The 20,151-nt window shown below is 43.3% G+C and overlaps 1 protein-coding gene across 3 annotated transcripts in view; it reads right to left on the bottom strand.

Moving 5' to 3' along the window:
* Positions 1-3,782: 3,782 nt before the first annotated feature.
* The window catches only part of uvrag (UV radiation resistance associated gene), a 91,391-nt gene continuing 75,022 nt past the window's right edge, over positions 3,783-20,151 (bottom strand). For all 3 annotated transcript variants that reach the window (XM_088638874.1, XM_088638873.1, XM_088638871.1), the window contains exons 14-15: positions 12,489-12,580; positions 3,783-6,171 (exon numbers count right to left, since the gene is read on the bottom strand). In XM_088638874.1, coding sequence (XP_088495000.1) covers positions 5,502-6,171; positions 12,489-12,580 — 762 coding nt within the window. In that variant the 3' untranslated portion in view covers positions 3,783-5,501. The remainder of the gene's footprint in view (positions 6,172-12,488; positions 12,581-20,151) is intronic.

Here is a 20,151-nt window from a genome sequence, read left to right as displayed (position 1 = left end):
TCACTGGTTTAGATTATGTGTGCTATTCTTTTCACTGAAGGTAGAATTTTTGCATTCTTACCTGAAAACAAAAAAGGATTTATTGCAATCATTTTTTTGTTACTAACAGGGTAGAAAAAAGTCGGTGTTACCATCGGTCAGAACTTAAAGCAGCTCTCTTTGAGGCCGAGGAAAAACGTGTAAAGCAACTGTGACAAACATCAGAGCAGTGAGGACACCGATGCAAACTTTTCATCCCGCTAAGTTTTGGGTTTCGTGCTCTTCAGAAAGAAACTTTGAGGAGTGTGGTGTGACATGCTGCACATGTAGCTCCGAAGATGGATTTTATTTTCCTACGGTCCAGCTTTGAAATTGCTTCAACATTGGTCGGGCACATTGCATCCCGGATCTTAAAAGACGTCAGTCTCTGCGATGAAAAGGTCTGATAAATAACAGCAGACCATAGCAGAACTGTTAGATCGTGCTCCAAGACAACTGATGGGCACTTCTGCTCTGCGAGAAGCATTCAAAGGGCCTTTCAGAGACTCTCACGTCCTGCAGCTATTGCATGACAATTTGGATATAGGCAGCTATTAGGTTTTTTAAAATAAAGGATTTCAATAAATGCAGTTCTTGTAGCGATTATGCTGTACCTAATTTTTCGTCTATTCTGATGTCTGTTTTTGCTTGTCTTGGGCTGCTGCAACACCTCAAATTCCCTTTGGGATCAATAAAGTCTTATCTATCTACTTCAAATCAGTGAAGAAATAATTAGCACAAGCATAGTCACTACCTCTGAATCAACTTTCCTACAGTAGGTGTGGGTGCAGGTTTCCAAAGGCCACTGGGTGCTGGCAGAGAGCCATTCCAGCCGCCAGTTTACATTTGCGTTTTGAAAAGTTAAGAGATTTGAATTGGCCTGTAAACGTCTCGTAACATACAGCAACTCATACATTGTATCAGCTAGAATCTCCTAACAGGATGAAAGCCAAAGACTTGGAATTGGAAATGGAACTGAATGGAGTTAATTAGGAGGTTAATTAAGTAACTAAGGCAATGAAGACCAGCAGGCACTAAGGCCAAAAGACCACAATCGGCAAGCCCTGATATATCGCACTTTAATGATAGACTGTCTTCTCCATAGATTACACAGCGTTACAAACCAGAGCAACCAAAGGCCACATAATGTTCTGTACTGAGTTGCTTTAAGCTCTGTGGCTAAGGATCTGCGTCTGTGACCGGAAGGTTGCCGGTTCAAATCCCGCGGCCGGCAGAGGAATCCTACTCCGTTGGGCCCCTGAGCAAGGCCCTAAAACCCAACTGCTCCAGGGGCGCCGTACAATGGCAGACCCTGCGCTCTGACCCCCAGCTTCTCTCTGTGTCTGTGTGTCTCATGGAGAGCAAGCTGGGGTATGCGAAAAGACGAATTCCTAATGCAAGAAATTGTATAGGGCTAATAAAGAAACATTATTATTATTATAAATCTTTACCGTCCTTTAGGATGCAAGCACACAGCATTTGTATTGGCCCAGGCTCCCCGTATCTTCCAGCGTGTGCTACTTTTCTTCCCTTATCCAAGCTCGGGACTCCACAGGAACGGAGGCCTGCTGGCTTCCCTCTGGGCGAACACCGAGCAGGGCGTCACGGAGAGAGATCTCCCCGTGAGGGCTCTCCGTGCCTCTTCCAGCGCCCAGGCAGCGGGCCCTTCCGGCTATCCCCGTCGCGTCACCTCTCGCTCGGCCGCGTGCGCCTGCGCCACAGGAGCTCCCCTCCTCACCCTGGAGGACCACACACCTACTGGTTTCCATTCCGGCCCACCCCCACTCTCCGATCAAAGCCTGAGCCGAACTAACGAGCGCCCTGACGGGAACATGTGCAACTGGGATGTTATTTCACAGTCTTTAGAAAATGAAATCGTTATAAAAGGAAACGTCAAACAAATTTAAGAGCTGAAAACAGTCGAATGGTTCCTATTACTTCTATTATTAAGTTAATTAATACTTCAGCTGGGTAACCGAGACCCAGGCTGCAACTCCAGGATTAACATAATATGCTCTGGCACTGCACTGCTGTTTTAACCAAATCCACACGGGTGCTTTAAAGATTTAGCGAGATTCACCAAACAAAACGTGGATTTCAGATCATGCAGATCTATTCAGTTAATCTATTATGAAGAAAAGTTGAGCTTATTTCGTTCACTACAGCCATTAACAGTCACCTTCAGTTACTGTTACAGTAACTACATATTACACGGTAACGACACGACTAATTGGATACAGTGTGTTGTTCTTTTAACTCCATAATGCCTGTCTCCAAGGTCTTCTGAAACACAGCTGGAAAACTTCTCACACACAGATATTTGTTTATATACAGTACGTAATTCCAGTTAGACTCTTCTTGATGCAGACTTCATTGAAATACAACACAAATGTCCAAGCTGAGGGACAACTGACTTCCGTTACCTCTGCAACAGAGACTGGTACACCCTTTGCATATGGACATGCACAGAACACCCTGCACAAGTTATACTAAGCGCTTTAACCTATCTTGCAGACGAACCAAACACTTCATTGTATATGCATTCTGGTGTGTTCTCTTCCATGCAACGGTTACAATGCTGTTTAATATAGTCAGGGCCAATAATCTCAATGGTCGAACACAAGAAAATTCGTAAACCAGGCTATGTTAAGAAAGGCATGTGCAGGATTTAACTTCTTCCACATGATGGTGAAAGTGCAGGAGTAAGAGGCCCACACATCACTGTCTGGCTTATTTAGACACGTTCCAAGCAGTTTAAATATTGTTGAGAGGTGTGACGAAAATCACGGTGGCCTTAATCTGTTATGATTAAACAAAATTTGAGAACCACCATTTCCTTGAAGATGAGCAGCCAAAACACATAAATCTAGACCTTGCCCCATTTTCTCCATGTTGTTGCTTAGGCAACACAATCCACTGGACGGCAATGACCAGCTTTCACACTTAATTAAGCAAAAAAAAAAGACGAGATTTTTAGATGGGCTGTTCCAAAAATCACTTCTAATAATGGTGTCTGTAATCATCCGGTATTTTTTCTGCACAAGTTGGTATGACTCATTGCTTAACAGACACAATGCTTTTATCCAACACAGCAATGGTGAAAGTACAGTTGGGATGTGTTCTCCCGAGTGTAGGAAAAAAAGAATGCATTAAAAACTCACCATCTGAATCAACAGTGGTGTGCATTCATGAGTCAAAACTACAAACTGGAGACTCTGCATTAACAAATGATTTAAGCAAACGATTCTTACACCTGAGATTCACTATATGCATTCCACAGCAATTCCAATGTACTTAACCCCCTGCACAGTAGTGACAGCTAGTGAAATACTGACCGTCTAACCCCACACAGAACAGCAGCTCAGATAGTGCCCATCATTTTTAAATGCTTCTCCTCATGTCCCGCTAAATTCGTGACAGAACAGGTTAGGATGCGATTTTTTGTTTGGAAAAAAATTGATCAATCCAAATTTTGTAAAAGGAAACTTCTTTTCTATATGTTTCCAGGTGATATAACTTTTGCATGTACAGTAGGTAAAGAGCTCCCAACAGGACTTTTTTTTGAAGAATGGTGTATGTTCTTAAGCAAAGAGGAACCTGGATGATTTGCTGGCCAGCTCGAAGGAATCACTTAATTTTTTTAAACCCAATGGTTATTACCAGATAACAGTCTCATTGCTTAGAATAAGCAGGTTATTCTCTGCTTTATACATCCCAATAACTATTAACCTTAGAAAAAAGGCTATATAAGTTAGAAAATGTCATGCAATTTAACTGTGGATTTTAATAATAAAAACCCTGCATAGGAAATTATACATATATACATAGTCAACCCTGGAAGGTTCAGACAACATTGTACACTTAACGTCACGCTTTATGTAAATTCTTTTTATCTTGGTTTTAAATACATTACATTTCAACAGTCATTCAACCACAGTACATAATGAAAAACGTCGTATGCCAGTAGTTGTACACCACTAAATGCAGTTTACACTGGATGTGCAGGGTATTTGCTTTTGGCTACCCATATTGTATATGTTAATACATAGATTAGCAAGCAAGGAGGTACGTCAACTTTCATCTGCATTAATCTGTGGAAATCACGGTCCTTTTGAAACATTTTAAAGCAACTTAATGCATGGTGGACTTCAATCATAAGCTATGCAATGACAAGAAATTATACTTGACAGCGCAGATACAGTAAATAAGCAGAAGGCATCTGACTGGTTTAAGTCTTCATGGTCGGTTTTAGTTTAGGAAAAAAAAAATCTAATTTGCCTTAAAAAAAAAAAACAGCCCTATGCACCTAGTAAAAAATGAAGGACTTCTGACAGGGTGGAAATATGTTTTACAGTAGCACAATTCAGCCCCCCACAGTTAAACTAACCACACGCCTAATCTCATTTAACCATACATGCCCGTCTAATCACCAGAGATCCCACGAGCTTTCTGACGAACAGCAAGCAGGAACAGGGGCCTGGAGTTAAACAAAGGAAAGATAACTGACCCTGAAAAGAAGAAATTTCCAATAAAATATAAAACGAAATGGAAAACCACACCTGGCTGATTAACTGTGATTATGATATAACACTATAACTGGTCGGCTTGAGATACTCAAAGCTAGTTGTTCACAGTATACATACAGTATATAGGTTTTTTGGTCATATTTCATCAGGTTAAGTATTGTATTTATTTCCACAGCATTATATATTCTATTGATGGAAATAAAGGTAAAAAAAAAAAGAAACCATCATACTGATGCGGTAAACAGAATACAATGATGTCATGTGCCATTTCGCTTCCGTTTTATTTATCTCTTTTTTCCTTCTCTGTACAACCGCTCAACGCAGACTGGGGGAGGAAGGGGAACAGCTTTCGTGCGGGGGGGGGTCACCGCGGGGGACCGGGCAATCGCTGGCCGAGGGGATTTCGCAGCAGACCGCGCCAGCTCCGGCTCTTGCCAAGCGCGCGTGTAACATCTTGGGCAAGCGGCCCGCCGGGCCCTGAAACCTCGGCGCGTTCGACGCCTCAGCGCTGGTGGGCCGAGGTTCGATGAATCAAACGGACTTGCCCACCTTCTCCCAGCAGGCTTAGTGGAGAGCAGGTTTCCTGGCAGAGGAACAGTTCTGCGAGGGGAGGGGAACTGAAGTCAGAACTTTCTATGTAATTCCCCTAGGATCTTTTTCCAGATTGCTACAAGCTGTTCGGTGCCCAGACGTGCTAAAAGCCTAGCGCTGCGAAGAGTCAGTTGTCAAGCACTCAACTCTCCTGCGGTTCCTACGACGCACCCCGCAACAAGGCCAATGAATTATTTTACCCATAATTTTATACCGGAATTTCTATTCGAAGGACAATAGAATCGCTCTGAGAAGTGCAAACGGGTTATCATTCCCCCCCTTTTCATCTCTTTATTTGCTTTTTGCCCCGCTCTCCTCTCTTCTCCCCGTGCAGACGGGCCAGACCCAGCTCCCCGGCCCTGGTGCTCACTTGTCCGAGTTTTTGCGCGGCCGGCGGAAGCTGGACATGTTCTCGTTTAGCGCGTAGATGCGCCGGGAGAACTCCTCGAAGCCGGCGGCGTCCAGCTCGCCCAGGACCTGCTCGTCGCACTCCACGGCCACCGCGTGGTCCACCGGGATGCAGGGGAAGTCCCCCAGGTGCTCCCCGCCGCCGAAGCCCGTGGCCTCCGTGCCCATGATCTCCTCTGCCCGCTCCACGGAGCAGCACAGCTCGGGCCCCGGCGCCAGCCCCCCGCCGGGCGAGGCCGAGCCGTTCACCGCGCGGGGGGGCGGCCCGTCGGCCCCCGGCGCGTCCTGGGCGCCGCCGGCCGGGGCGCCGTCGAAGTCCCCGTCCTTCAGGCGCTCTCCCGCCTCCAGGCTCTTGGCGAGGTCGATAGCGGAGTCCAGGGAGGACGAGACCTGCTTGGGCGGCTCGGGCTGCGCGGGGGCCGCGAGGCCGATGGGCTGGGTCACGGCAGCGCTGTAGCTGGGCGGGGGGGTTTTGTACTGCGTCCTGTCTGTCTCCGAGCTGGCCCGCTTGCGCAGCCCCTTGTCCGGAGAGCTGGTCCTGGTCGGATAGCCCATCTCCGACATCACCGAAGTGCTCAGCTGGGGTTTCAGCGGGACCGGAATGGAGACGGAGACTGAAGGCCGATCGCTGGGGCACGAGAGAGAGAGAAGTCAGCCAAGCAGGGAAATTTGCCTTTTTCCTTCTCTACTTTAGCACACACACACACAAAAAAACCAATCATAAGCTATGCAGAATGGAAACAGCTGTGCTAAGCAGACCGCTAACCTTACTTCTTGTTTTTGAAAGCTGCCATTTTAACAGAGGAGGTAAAACACCCTGATGTTTCTGCCCCCTACGTGAGCGGAAAAAGAAGACCTCAGACGATTTCAATTATTCAACTCGAAGGGCTGGTGTTAAAACGTGTTGAACCTCTTTTCCAGTTATTACCAAGTCCTGGCTTCCAGGGTGTTTTTTTTTTCACGCTCGGCTTGCAGGACCACCCTCCCGCGTCGCGCGAAGCTGCCGTGGTGCTGCGTCTGGCGGGGAGGCAGCCTTGGACGCGCGCACCGCACGTGGTGGGATTCGGGAAGGTGGCTGCTCTCGAGCGGGGCCTGTGCGCTCCGTGCGAACGCGGGCGGGCGGGCGGCAGGGGGCGAGGACAGAGCCCAGCTCAGCCAAGCACCCCTGGATGCAGCGGAGAGTGGAAGTGCACCAGAAGATCGACAAGTGCTGACAAGGGACACCAGAGGGGAAAGAAGGCATTTTCCAAAATGTGGTGGTTCCAATTTGGTAATTGGTTTAAAAAAAGTTAAATAGACGCTTGGTAACAGCGGTTTGGCAACTGGGAAAATTGCCTTTTGGACTCCAAGGCACCAATTTTTTCACAGCTGCAGACAGCTTGGAACCTGCCCAGGAAGCGCCAGCCGCTTGCTCCAGTTGCTCAGTAGGGATGCAGCACTACCGCTCTGAGCGAACAGGCAGATGATGCGTCTCGCTGTCAAGGAAGCCTGATTCATTTCCTTCAAAAGACTCTGGCGGAACTGCAGCTTACACTGTCTTTTTTTTTTTTAAATCACATGAGCAACAGGCCACATGCTGTCTGTGCACCAACCCTGCCAGTAAGGCATTATTTCTGTGAGATAATTAGCCATGATGTAATACCGAAGATCAGACAGATCAAAGGCCTTGCTCTCACTTGAAAGACTGCGATGCTGCTCCATTCTGATCACACAGCATCCACAAACTGCCTATCCGGAATGAATACAGTTTTCTCCGAAGGATAAAGGTTTAAGATGGCGAATTTGGGTTATCTCTCTGGTTACACCTGTAGACAAAACTTTTCTCAGGGACAACCTTGTTATTACTTAAGCAGTAATATGAACATTATTTTATCAGTATATATTAAGCTTTCGTTAAGGTCATCCAGATAACAGAAATACCTGTGCAGAGCTTACAGGTTGTTGTTAGAATGCTGACCCTTAGCTGTTAATCCGCTTTCTCATGTGTCTTCTATGGTAGTTTACAAAGGGGCATGATAAGGTCAAATATCCCTGCCCAATGCAGACATCTGAGATAAGAACACAGAGCACAGCATTCCACTTCACAGCTATAATAAAACTACCAGAGGATGGGATCGTAACAGTCCTTATCGTATGTTATCAGAACCCCTAAAACTGTCTTTCAAAATGACAGGGCTCAAGCTTTCAACAATTACTGAAGGCAGCTGAGGTTGAATGTTCAATATAAAAACAATCCAATCTTCTACTGGAATGCTAGTGTATTCCAAATCCCCTATACACTTCTGGCTTTCACTGGAATTACTACCTTCGGAATAGGAAATATTGTCAGTCTAAAACGCACGATTGCAGTAAGTCCCCACAATCAAAGCAAATCAATAATGCTTCCTACATGGATTTAAGTGCTTAAAACCCTTATGTTTGACTTTTCAAAGTCCATTTTTCCATAGCTATCCATGTCACTGGTACACACAATAATGTTAAGACACACCGATCCAGTTTCCAGAAAAAAAAAGATGGCAGTCAGTACATAATTCATTATTTTCCAATGATGGGCGCGTCATCATGATTTTGAGATCAAATCGCTTTTAAACACAAGCTCTAAGGGGCAAGCTCTATATCAAACCATACAGCTTTAAGTGAAGAATAAAATGAAATCACCCTTGAGAATTAAAGAGAAACTCCACTGAGAAAATCAATATGTTAACAGCCTGACTCAAGAATGGAGCTCTAAAAAATACTTCTTGACTTCAATTACAATATAATATTGAAACAATGAAGCATAACAAATGACTAATGAAATCATTGGTAAAATTATTGTCTAAAGGTTCAGAGTATTTGACATTGATGTTTGAAGCTTTAATTAGAAACATAATCTTAAAAAGGTTTTTGCATTAGTCAAAATGTTTTTGGTAAAACCTCCTTTAAATTCGTTTTAAAGACCTATACAACTTGTTCTACCATGCAATAAATAACAAGCCAAAATTCTGAGATGTTGCCAGAATATTTATCATCACTCTCAGTCCAGTTTTCTTCTTATTCTGTCCAATTAGCCTGTCACCTGCATCTACCACACAGTACGCTCAAGGAAAAGATCATGTGAAAATCACACTGATGTAAGCATAATTACACATTCGGCGAGGAACGCTGGAATAAATCTACTCCTCGGACTCTTTCATAAGTCTGCTGAGACCTGACAAATATGAGCTGGAGTGGAACTAAAACGCCTGAGCACAATATGTGACTAAGAAAATTTCCAAAAATTATTATTCCCCTTCTACGGATTGACAGTTAAGCACAAAAGTGTCAGCTGTCCTCTTAATGACAGCCCCGCAGTAATAAATGGAGATCTGCTGGTGTCAGAGCAGGACTTCCGACAGAGGGAGATTGTGTTTGAATCTCTTGCCAAGATAAGGCTGTTTTTCACACTGAACTACAAATGTGAAGAACAGCCCTGAAAGCCCAATGTGAATGAGAAAGAAGTCTTCAGAAATGAGCTGAGCGTTCACGCAGCGTAGGTCATCATCTGCTTTCCAATACTGCCCCTGTTGTGCTAGAGGTCAGCCAACTTTTATGACACCGAAGTTTGTGAACACTGCATTGGTGGTCACTGTGAGGGCTGATTTAGTTTCACTGAGCTGCGATATTTTTATGAGATGTTTTTAGGGTCCTTAATAAGCTTTACTATTCCCTGAATCCTCTGCGGAGTCTCGTTTAAATGATATCACCGCATAAAGTCAACCTAAAATCTCTGCCCAAGACATTCTGCTTTGCTTGGCAGTCTCCTACGCTGATAGGTTAAAGGCTCCCCAAACAATTTTGAGCTGAGGTCACCTTTCCTTCTTCTGTCAACATGAGCCTTCAGTATCTAAAACAGTCTTGGAATTTCAAAACCAAACACTTCCAATTTCTTATCCTCGGAGTGGCTGAGAATGGTGTTGCTCTTGTTGCACTCTGAATGGCAATTCAGCTCTCAAAACGGGAGCCAAGCTTCTGCTGTAAAACCTCGCTGTCAGTTTCAGAAGCCTTTGCAGACAACGGAATAAGAGGCAACACAGTTGGGCATTTTCTTCCATGCACAGGCGCTATAAATGCCTGTAAGTGTGGGTATCAACTTCTACCAAAAGCAAAGCCAGATTACAGTCTGAAGGCAGCTCTTTTAACACTAAAATGAATACCTTTCCATAATTTATTTTGTCAAGCGGAGATATAATCAAAATGTATTCTTGTTATTATATATAATCTCACAATCACCTAACTCAAACTCCTACCCCCCACCCTTTCAAACCTCATGAAGTGACTATGCCTCAGGCCAGCCTCAACACAGACATCACAGGTGGGGGTTACACCGCGAGAAACCCCTCCACAACGCGTCTTTTTAGACGTTTCTGGCGTGGCATGCACGGCGAGCGACTGCAATCAAACAGAAGAGGCAGGAATTTACAGCCATTATCACTGCTCCTACACCAAGCGTTCTGGAATCGGAAAAACAGAAATGGGGCTGCAGCACCCAAGTGAGCAGGCCTGCAACTAATCAGCGAGCTTCACAGTGTGCAGGAATGAAGCTCTGATCTGTGAACTACTGCCAGAGCTTCCTCACATGTGAAGTACACAGGAACACGTTAAATTAGTTTATTTTAAACTCCACAGGCTTTTCCATTTAAAGACCAGAGATGACAAAGCTGGAAGGCAGAAGTGTTATTCCTCTGCTCTCACATGCGTTGCAGCTCCTTCCCAAGAAATCCTGGCTCTGTGAGCTCAACCACCACCCCCTATGACAACACCTGTAAAACAGTTTGCTCTTTCCCTATTTTTGTTTCCCTAAACACACGGGGAGAGTTTGACGTAGCTGTAGGAGAATAACGTTAACCACAGTCATGTCTTCGTCACAGTGCAGAATCCAAACAAGAAATTGATGTACTGTAAATCCAACAGTACACAGCTTACGGGACTTAAATAAATCAGCATTTAGTGATGTTACACCAGTTTAACCTGCATGGTCATTAAATGAATCCCCATTTCTATGCCCAATACAATTCACCTTACATACATTTCCTTGTCGTTTTCATCCTTTCATTTCCACGTCTGTGCAAAGTGCCCCAACCACTGGATGTACTCCCTTGCTTCCTTGCAGAAGAAGAAAAATGTGCCTGAACTCCCGCTACGCTGAATTTACACCATATTGAGGTATGGCTTGTGTTCATGAAAGTAAATTACTCCCTGGGTAAAGATCCCCATACAGGGAAACTAATCTGAGACTTCCTGAACTCATTCCGCTGTTAACTCTTTACAGCTGCAATGCTGGATTTCGAATGCATCTACACTTCACTTTCCCTTCTGGTCTGAAAACATTCCTACACTGAGACCTTAGCCTGGGTGTATTTCAAGCGTTACAGAAATGCTAAGACGCTGTTTGCACAAGAGAGGGGAAAAAGCAGAGAATCTCCTCTGTTACCATGTCAGGTTGACCCGCTAGCTTGTCTATGTTACCTCCTACATCAAGGCCCCCCCTCCACCACCCCCACTTCCTAGAACATATACAGCTTGGATCATGGTTCTGCTGCTCAGTTTAAGACTGAGAACAGGCGCATCTTCACACACACTGTGCTGTAACAGTCTAGAGCGAGCTACAGTACCCAGACACACCTCGGGTCGCTCTCAGGGCACTACGCTTCAGAGGGGATGAAAAGCGTCCCCTCCTATGTGTAACAAACTCTGGCAAACATTTGGGATTCTATAAAATGCAAGCAATGCTCATTCTTCTCATCATCACCTAACAGCAAACAACAAGCTGGGGTGAATGCCTGCAAACTCCCCCGTGTTCGTTCCAATGTGCGATAATGTCCTGTCCATCAGTAAACTTTAACAGCAACTGCCGTTTGTCTTGATGGCTGTGTTTCTTAATCAGTATTGTCATTTACATAAGAACAACATCTTGGAAGATTTCACCATAATGCCACTTATCACTGATAGTCAGTTCACCAGTACTTCCAAGTTCTGTTATTGCAGAACTGAACACTTCGCTCACCTGAAGGACCATGCAGCCAAAAGGCACACAGCGAAAATCATATGTGCAGTATCCGAAGATACAAGAATCGCCGCTGTAAATTGATCAGGTCTTTTGAAGAAAGATGACCACAAGATCATTTTTGTGGATCGAAAACTGATTAAAAAAAGAAATAAACATAACAAACCTGGAGGGCTAGGACTGAAGCTGAAGCTAACCGATTGTGACCCAGTGACTGAACTGCAAACCTCCGCAGCCCTGCAACGTATTTGCAGCTGCCTCAGGGAACACGGCTATCATTTATTTCAACCTTGCTCAAAGGTCAGCCATTTCATCTGTTTTATCTTAAGGGTTTCGGGCTATTTTTTAAATTTGGGGATATAATTACTTTATGTTATTTCTTTCTCTTTAAAAATGAGCATCAGATCATTAAGAGATAATCTTCGGAATTACCCTGACCTCGACTTAGCAGGTTCGTGACAATCCTTGCGCTCTTGATCGACCGCGCCCGGTCAGGGCCCTCATTGAGACTGAAATGACATCAGTCATGGGGATTTTGAGATTTTTTCAGGAATTTAACTAGACTAAAATCTGGGACTCAGAAGGAAAAAAAAAAGTACGTCTTTGGTTTGTGAGACAAAAGCTCTTTTGTAGAATGTGGATGCGAGAATTAGGTTAGAGAAGCATGCTCAAGCATTGGCCTTGTGGTTTTCAAATATCCACTGTCCCTCCTCGGAAACCAGCAGCTCCCATTTGGTGCGGCAGGAGAGGTTTTCCGCTAGTGGCTGCATTTACCATCTCTACCCTCCTGAGAGCAAGGCTGATTTTATTTCTGAATCACTGCACAAAATTAATAGAAAGAACGGGTCATGCCCTAGCGATCTGAAATCTAGCAATGACACAGTGTTGGGGAGAGCCGAGGTCACATGCAGAGTACTCACCATCGCACCATTAACCCATGTTCCAGGAAGTTCTTCAGGTTAGGAAGTGTTTGCCGGAGGTCGGGTGTGGACAGGCCATGCTGATACCTCAGCTGAGAACACACAAAGAAAGCCGAGTTAAAACCCTTTCCTTACGGCGCACCTTTAAAGTGGGGAAAAAAAAGGTTTCGAAGACACCAACAGAAAGTTCAGCTCTTCAGTGTGGTTAGGTTGTCTGACCAGTCAGGTAAAAGCAAGCTATGTGAAATGTTCTGCAGTTGTTTGCAAACATCTTTCTTAATCACCCATGTGATTAGCAGAGATCAACAGGGGTTACTCTCTTAACCTAAAGTCTACACTTATTCTTAATTCTGGGCAGACAAGATGAACAGATGAGACTGGTTACTTACCAATGGAGTCATTTTTGCCTGCTCAGGGAGGTGTGAGCGAATCCTTGTTTATCACAAGTATTGCTTTCTTTTGCAAAGTGTTCAACATACTGGAAATTGACGGCGTGTGCCGTTATCCATCTAAGTTGTAAAACCAATGAAAGCCCAGCTTTACCAAAGGTAAAAAGAACAGTATTCAATCTGAGTTTCACGGTGAATTTGTTTTCCTGGTGGTTTTTCGCGTGCTAATCCCCCGTGAGCGTTAACAAAATCGGTCAGGAGCGAGTTCAAAACTACAAATCATCAAAGCTGAGCGCTGCAACAGCGCGCTGGATTACTTTCTGTTCAATGCCTATCATTAATGCCGACATATTGGGCAGCCACCCTTGAAAACCCTTCAGATTTCAGTTACAACGCAGGTAGATGTTTAAGAGCTGGAAGCAGGCAGTAAGCTGAAGACAGGGAATCCACATTACGCATCTGGAAGGGATTTGAGCAAGGTGCGTGGAAAGTCTGATTCCTGCAAACCACATTTGAATTTCCATGTGGTACGTTTCCCCATAGAGTCTAGCAATACTACTCCTGACAGTTTTTTAAAACTGATTCCATGTAGTTACGAGTCATATCAACACAAGATGAACATACTAAAAGATGTCTGCAAGCTGTTGAAAACCTACACCACCTTTGCAACCTGATCTCCTCAGATCTCAGAAGCTAAGCAAGGCTGGGCTGGCCAGCACTGGGAGGGGAGACCTCTAAGGAAAACCAGGTTGCTGCTGTAAGTGGGGCTGTGGACCGGTAGGTGCCGCTCTTCCTTCTGGACTTCAATTTCCAAACCAACGCCCCAGAATGGTGATCAGGAACACAGTCAGATAAGACATTAAAACAAAGTCCCGACAGGACAAGGTCAAGAGCAGGGACGCTAACTCCTGTACCCTGAAAAAAATCAAATCTGGGCTTGAACAATCTGGCCTTTCTAAATTCCCCCCTTAAATCATCTGATCTTTGGAGTGGGGTTACTGGTGCATGTGACCCAGTTGGGTCCTACACTTCAGTGGCTGATGAACTGGATACTTACTTATATGCAAAGAACTTTGGGATCCTACTGGGATGAAGAATGCAATCAATTATTAATATTCCTAAAAGTTATATAAAACCTTCATAGGTATTAATTACTTCAGCATCTATTATACAACACAATCTCCCAACAGGGCAGAAGTGCAATCTGTTGTTACTCATAATCTAATTTAGTTTTATACAAGACAGCATTATAACCTCACCGAAAATTGTGCATCCACACGCAATCCTCATGCATAGAATGTTATTCAGGTATTATGATAGAAAATTATAGTTTGACAGTCAATACTTCGTTGCTCTAATAAGGTGCATATGAATCCAATTAGGAGGTGCAAAAATGCTGCAACAATATGAGAATGAAGAACGAAACATTCTCACGCACCTAAAATAGTGCATTTATAACCTTCAGACTATGACACTTTCAAACATGGTTATTATGAAATAATTAAGAGATAATGCTTTGAGTGTGAAGAACAGTTATTCCATTACAATGAAATATTGCTTACTCTAAATTTTTACTATGGGGTATTATGTAAGAACCACCTATGCTATTTTGTTTCTGCTGTGTGGCCGGAACAGTAATATTCTTTGAAGATGCTCTTAGGCAAGACCAATAACATGCCCAGCTGCTTAAGTGTTAACACATGCCTTAAGTTAAGACCAGAACATGTAAAGAATATATATGATGTTTGAATAAAATCCTCTGTTTTATAGCTATTAACCACTGGAATGGTTTGCCCTGGCTGAGCGTCCGTCAGCTCTTCGTGAAACTGTCTTTCATGGGAGGTTTTTATCACAGTTTGGATCAAACGAAGGAAGATCGCTTAAATCCCAGTCATTGCTGATATGCTACAGCTTTGCAAGATGGAATCATTCAGCAATATAACTGTTAAGAGCTGTCTAACTAAACTTTAGACAACTAAATGGTGTTGTCTACACACAAAAGAGGTAACATATTATGCCACCAGATTAATAATCCTCGAAGTTGACCTTTGTGTAACAATACCCTCACCTCATCTAAAGCTAGATTGCACTCTCTTGCTGTTGTGAATAAAGTATTTATTCATAGTGTAATCAATTTACATAAAAACTCTACTCTTCAGCTACGGTGTAAGAGAAGAAGAATGCTATTTCTCCTATTCCTCAACTGGAAAGGAGAAAAAATACATGTCTAGCAAAATTAACTGCATTTTTCTATTGAAAAAACAAATGCAAAGCATACAGATAAAGCTAGACTGCCTTATGGTTTCTACTTACACACTGTCCTAAAGAGAGCACACCTGCTACTGCCAGAACTTAATGGACAGTTGGAAATCCGTGGTCTTGCATGATGTAAAATCTCAGGTCTGTGACAGCCATTTCCCCAAATCCATATTGAAATGTTGCCAAATGGATTGTAAAGCAACCTGATTCCGAAGGGCTGGGCGGACTCCACTGCACCATGAGCATTCGATCCAGCTCCGTTTTTCTGTTCGCATTTGTCTTCACCGGCAAAAGAGTTGGAAAGAAATTCTGTGGTTAAACACATGCGAGGTTGTGAGGTCTGACTAAAGGCCCTGGACAGAACAGTGTCCTTCCAGGCTGCCCTGAGCTCTGTGCAAACTGGGAACACAGAAGTGGAAAACAATGTGAACACTGACTCTGCGGAATCCAACCTGTCACATGGCTGGCGTTTGGCACACTCGGCCCGATTAATATTCATGCATAGCACAAAACACACCATGATGATTTGAAAATTACAACTGACTGAAGGCTATTTAAAATAACTTTGGCATGGTACCCCTTTGAGGGTTGTCCTTTACAGTATGGCATTCACTAACTCCCTCAACCATGTTCAGCTTTAACACAATAATACAGACCAGCACAGTCTGGCTGCTTCTGAGCAGGCTGAGAAAAATGGTTGGCCAATGGAAAAATAAAGATTTAAAATTCTGATCTCTCAGCTGTTTTCATTTGTGACTTCCCCGTCATCAGTAAGTAGATTCATCATCACTTTTCTGTCCTTGTTTTGGTTCTTACTCAGGACAGTAATACAGTAAGACCAAAATTGTTGCTATAGTCTTAGCTGCACCCCTTACCCCTTTTCACTGCTCCACACATAATAGTCCTGCACTGGTCACTTTCCCAGTCTTAGAGTAAATTATAATTTCAGGGCCTTTCAGTATATAATTTAGAATATAATATAGAGTGCAGGTCCTTTTTGTCTTTTGAAAATAATTTTCCAACTTTCCAAGGTGAAAAGACAATCTTGTAACTGCAGTCTTCATATCTTGTAATAAGATATTGGGTCTTGAATAACCTGGGTCTACAGTATTGGAGTTGTGCAGATTATTATTAAGGGCAGGATTATGAAGTTTGTGGTGTGGTACGGTACGTTGTTGTAATTGCATGGGACTATACATTTTTTCATGTATGTTAAGCCCCAGCTCTTTTGGTCTGTCTGTACCACAGATAATAATGTTGCCTTTTGACACTAGTGCATTGCTGTCTGTTAGCTGATGGCTGTACTGGAGACACTAGTGCATTGCTGTCTGTTATTTCATGGCTGTAGTGGAGACACTAGTGCATTGCTGTCTGTTAGTTGATGGCTGTACTGGAGACACTAGTGCATTGCTGTCTGTTAGCTGATGGCTGTACTGGAGACACTAGTGCACTGCTGTTTGTTAGCTGATGGCTGTAGTGGAGACACTAGCACATTGGTGTCTGTTAGCTGATGGCTGTACTGGAGACACTAGCGCACTGCTGTCTGTTAGCTGATGGCTGTACTGGAGACACTAGTGCATTGCTGTCTGTTAGCTGATGGCTGTACTGGAGACACTAGCGCACTGCTGTCTGTTATTTCATGGCTGCACCAGACACACTAGTGCACTGCTGACCACCATTTCCTCTGCTCACGATGTAACACATCGAAAGAAAAGATTTCGCAAAGCTTTGGGCTTCCACGCACCCTTGTTTCAGATATACTCTTACACTGTTCTTTCTTCCTGCTCAAAAGAGGACAAAAACAGAAAAGCCACTGCTGCTTTCTTCTTTGTACTTCTCATGCGCGGCAGGGCTGGCTGCACCGCCTTCAGAAAGGCGTCTTATCAGCTGGGGAGTATCCTGATTTCAATCCACCTGCGAGTCGCTACAGCTGCACAAACCGGCGCTCCCACAGGCCCCCTCTCCCTTGGCAGAAAGCGCTTTGTACATGCTAACTAGATCATGGTGAGAAATTCACCCGGCCCATTGAAGGGACCTGTAAAGTGAGAGGTCCCGATTCAACCGCACCCACAGGCCTTGTTACAGTAGGCAGCGAGCTGTCAGTCAGACGCGATTCCTGCCTGTAACAGATATAAGGGCTGTCTCTGCATAACCTTTGTGTTCTCTCCAGCTTCCCATTCATGGGGAGCTACTGAACCACTTCACGACTTCCTAATAAGCTAGTGAAAGAAATTAGAATGGTTCTACCACATTTATTCAACACCAACCCCCCCCCAATTTGTACGGGATACATACAGTACACGGGAGTTTCATGCCATGAAGTTCCTACACGGGTTTCTGTTGCCCAGCAGCTGTACAAAACCCCTGGTTAAAGTAGATTAAGCTTAAAACACCTATGGAAAATTAAGGACAATAATTCATGCTAAACTGTATTCCAGTTATTAGCATAGCTAAGGAAACATATTAAGAGTTTATCATGTATTTTTCTTAAGAATATTAATTACAGACACCTTTCAAAGCTAAGAAGGTTTAACGATGCTCTTGACTTGTATATATAATGTGACAAGTTGTTCAATCATGTAATAATACCAGACTTTGAGATCGTAACTCGACATTCATAGCCAAGTCACATCTGTTATGACCTGTCAAAAATATCGGCAGTGCTTGAATAGAGCTATTTAGCATGACATGAAGAACAGTCAGAAAAAAAGAGGAAATTCTTTCTAAGGTAGCTTCTCATCAAAACGTTCTTATCTTACATACCATGAAGTAGTCTACTCACTGATCCCGGAGGACAAAAACACAAAGGAATTACTGCAATTTAGAATCAGTAATTTGATTTTAAAAGGTTATACAGTATAACCTCGATATTCATGAGTTCAATATCCACACTTTCGCCTATTTGTGCAAAACTATCAGAGACCACTTTCTCTGCATCTGTGGACTAAAAATGGCCTATTCAAAGGCAGCACGTTAGGAGAGTAACTGTGGCCACCCACTCGCAGATCTTCTTCGGCCTGCATTGGCCTCTGTAGGAGAGGCACAGCTCGGTTAACAAAGGGTTAACAGGGTTATATAGCAGTGCATTGTGGGCTATTGTTTAGTCATTCGTTTTCCATCAGCACAGCATAAGATGAGATTAATCCCTGTATGTGAGCATTATGCTGCGAAAAAAACAAATGTTAAATTACAAAAAAAAACCAACATGGTCCCCTTAGTTATCACACTCAGTTCTTGTGAAATCGCACAAAGGAAATCTGACGTGCCAAGCCAGTCCCAAACTCATTCTTGGCGCACGGACAAAATTCCCATTGTTCTATTTAAATAACATGTATATTAACAGTGAAAGATCAATACACAATCCTCAGCAAGCTACAGGCTTTGGAAACATTCTTCTCAGACTACGGTAACCTCAGAGCTACAGTAAAACTCCTGTCCAACAGATCTGGAACACCATCACAGATCAACCTACAGTATAAACCCATTACCAAGATTCTGGTTCCCATTGATGGATAACAAAACATGTCCCAGGGTCACTCAAGACAGGGGGGATTCCTACTTCTGCTGCTCTTCTTTCTGAAAAGTGTTTTTATCATTATGATTTATATATATAAGAAACAACAGGGATCTGTATTCCTGTATCTGCACTACACATATCTGCACCCTGCTGTCAGTACTGAGAGGCAGCATGATAGCCATGGTACTGTTCAGTAAAAATGAATAATTTTCTTAAAAATAAGGCAAAAATAACCCAGAATAAAAATCAGATTGCGCCTTCTTTACTTCTATCTTTTGTTCTTTAATTATTTCCTGACCTGCCCCCTGTCTTTTTCCTCTTAAAAGTTAACAAAAGATGTTAGTCACTGTAAATTAGTGTCCTGTTGTCCCTAATTCACTTTGAATTCTGGGCAGCACTTCTGAGGGATCCAAGCCGAACTGAGAACTGTACCTGAATGTCATTTAGCCATGCTATTCCTGTGCTGGTGAAATCGCCCTGACTTGTAACACTGGTCAGTAAATACAGAAGACAGCTCTAATAAGGCTCGATACCAGAAAATAAAAAATAATCTCTCCTTTAAGAATCAAGTGGTTCTTTTCAAACTGCCTTTTATCTCTGACCAAATCTTGGGTCAGAGTGCAGTGAATAAAAGCTGCCTTTCGTTTCATTTTGCCAGAATTTTATTCTTTTGCCAATATCTCCACACGCACAAAAAGCCAAGCTGTTCCACGGATTCTGATGGTAAAACGATTCGGTATCATCCACTCTCATATATGAATTTGTCTGTATTTTTTACTGACTTCACTGAAGTCTTACCTCAGCTGCTTTGAAGCCTGCTTTTCTGGCAGATATTATTACAGCTCTGCGGCTGTAAAGGTGAATTAAACTGAATAGCAGAAAATGATATTGGGTTTGAAAAAAATGGTCTCTTCATCTATTAAGTAGAGCATTAAGTGGAATTCCAAATAATCGGTGAAATAATTTATGGTTTATCTGAGGCTTTTTTATTAAGAGGTAATTAGAATTCCATAACATATGCACTGGAACCCACTCTCTTGTCCAAAATCAATCCAGCGGGACAAGACCGTTGAACTTTTTAATGCTCGTGATCTTAAAAGTTGCACTTCATTTTTTCACAAAACTTTTATCTACAGTAATTCATGCTTCCTGTCTGTCCACGTTTATATCTTCATCACATGTTCTGAAGGTACTGGCCTACAGGACCTAAATGGTCCTCTGCTTGAGGTTACAGAGATGTTTGCAAAGTATAAACCACACTAGATACTACTTCTCTGCACCTCCAACATTCATGAACAGTTCACGTGGGCAGGTAGAGTATTTAAAACCCAACATATGGGGAAAGAATGAGCAATAGTATGAAATCTCCATGTCAGCCATCCATAAAATTAGCTGATCTTACTATAATGTGCAAAAATGCCGGGCTTCCAGCGGAAATTTGGGACACTGCCCTCACGCCTTACTGCAAGGCTCACAGAACAACAGCAACCCCTCATGA

This window comes from Lepisosteus platostomus, chromosome 7 (assembly GCF_059453375.1).
Source record: "Lepisosteus platostomus isolate fLepPlt1 chromosome 7, fLepPlt1.hap1, whole genome shotgun sequence".
Taxonomy (NCBI): Eukaryota; Metazoa; Chordata; class Actinopteri; order Semionotiformes; family Lepisosteidae; genus Lepisosteus; species Lepisosteus platostomus.
Note: the sequence above shows the minus strand (reverse complement) of the source record. Positions and strands in the feature narration are given on the sequence as shown.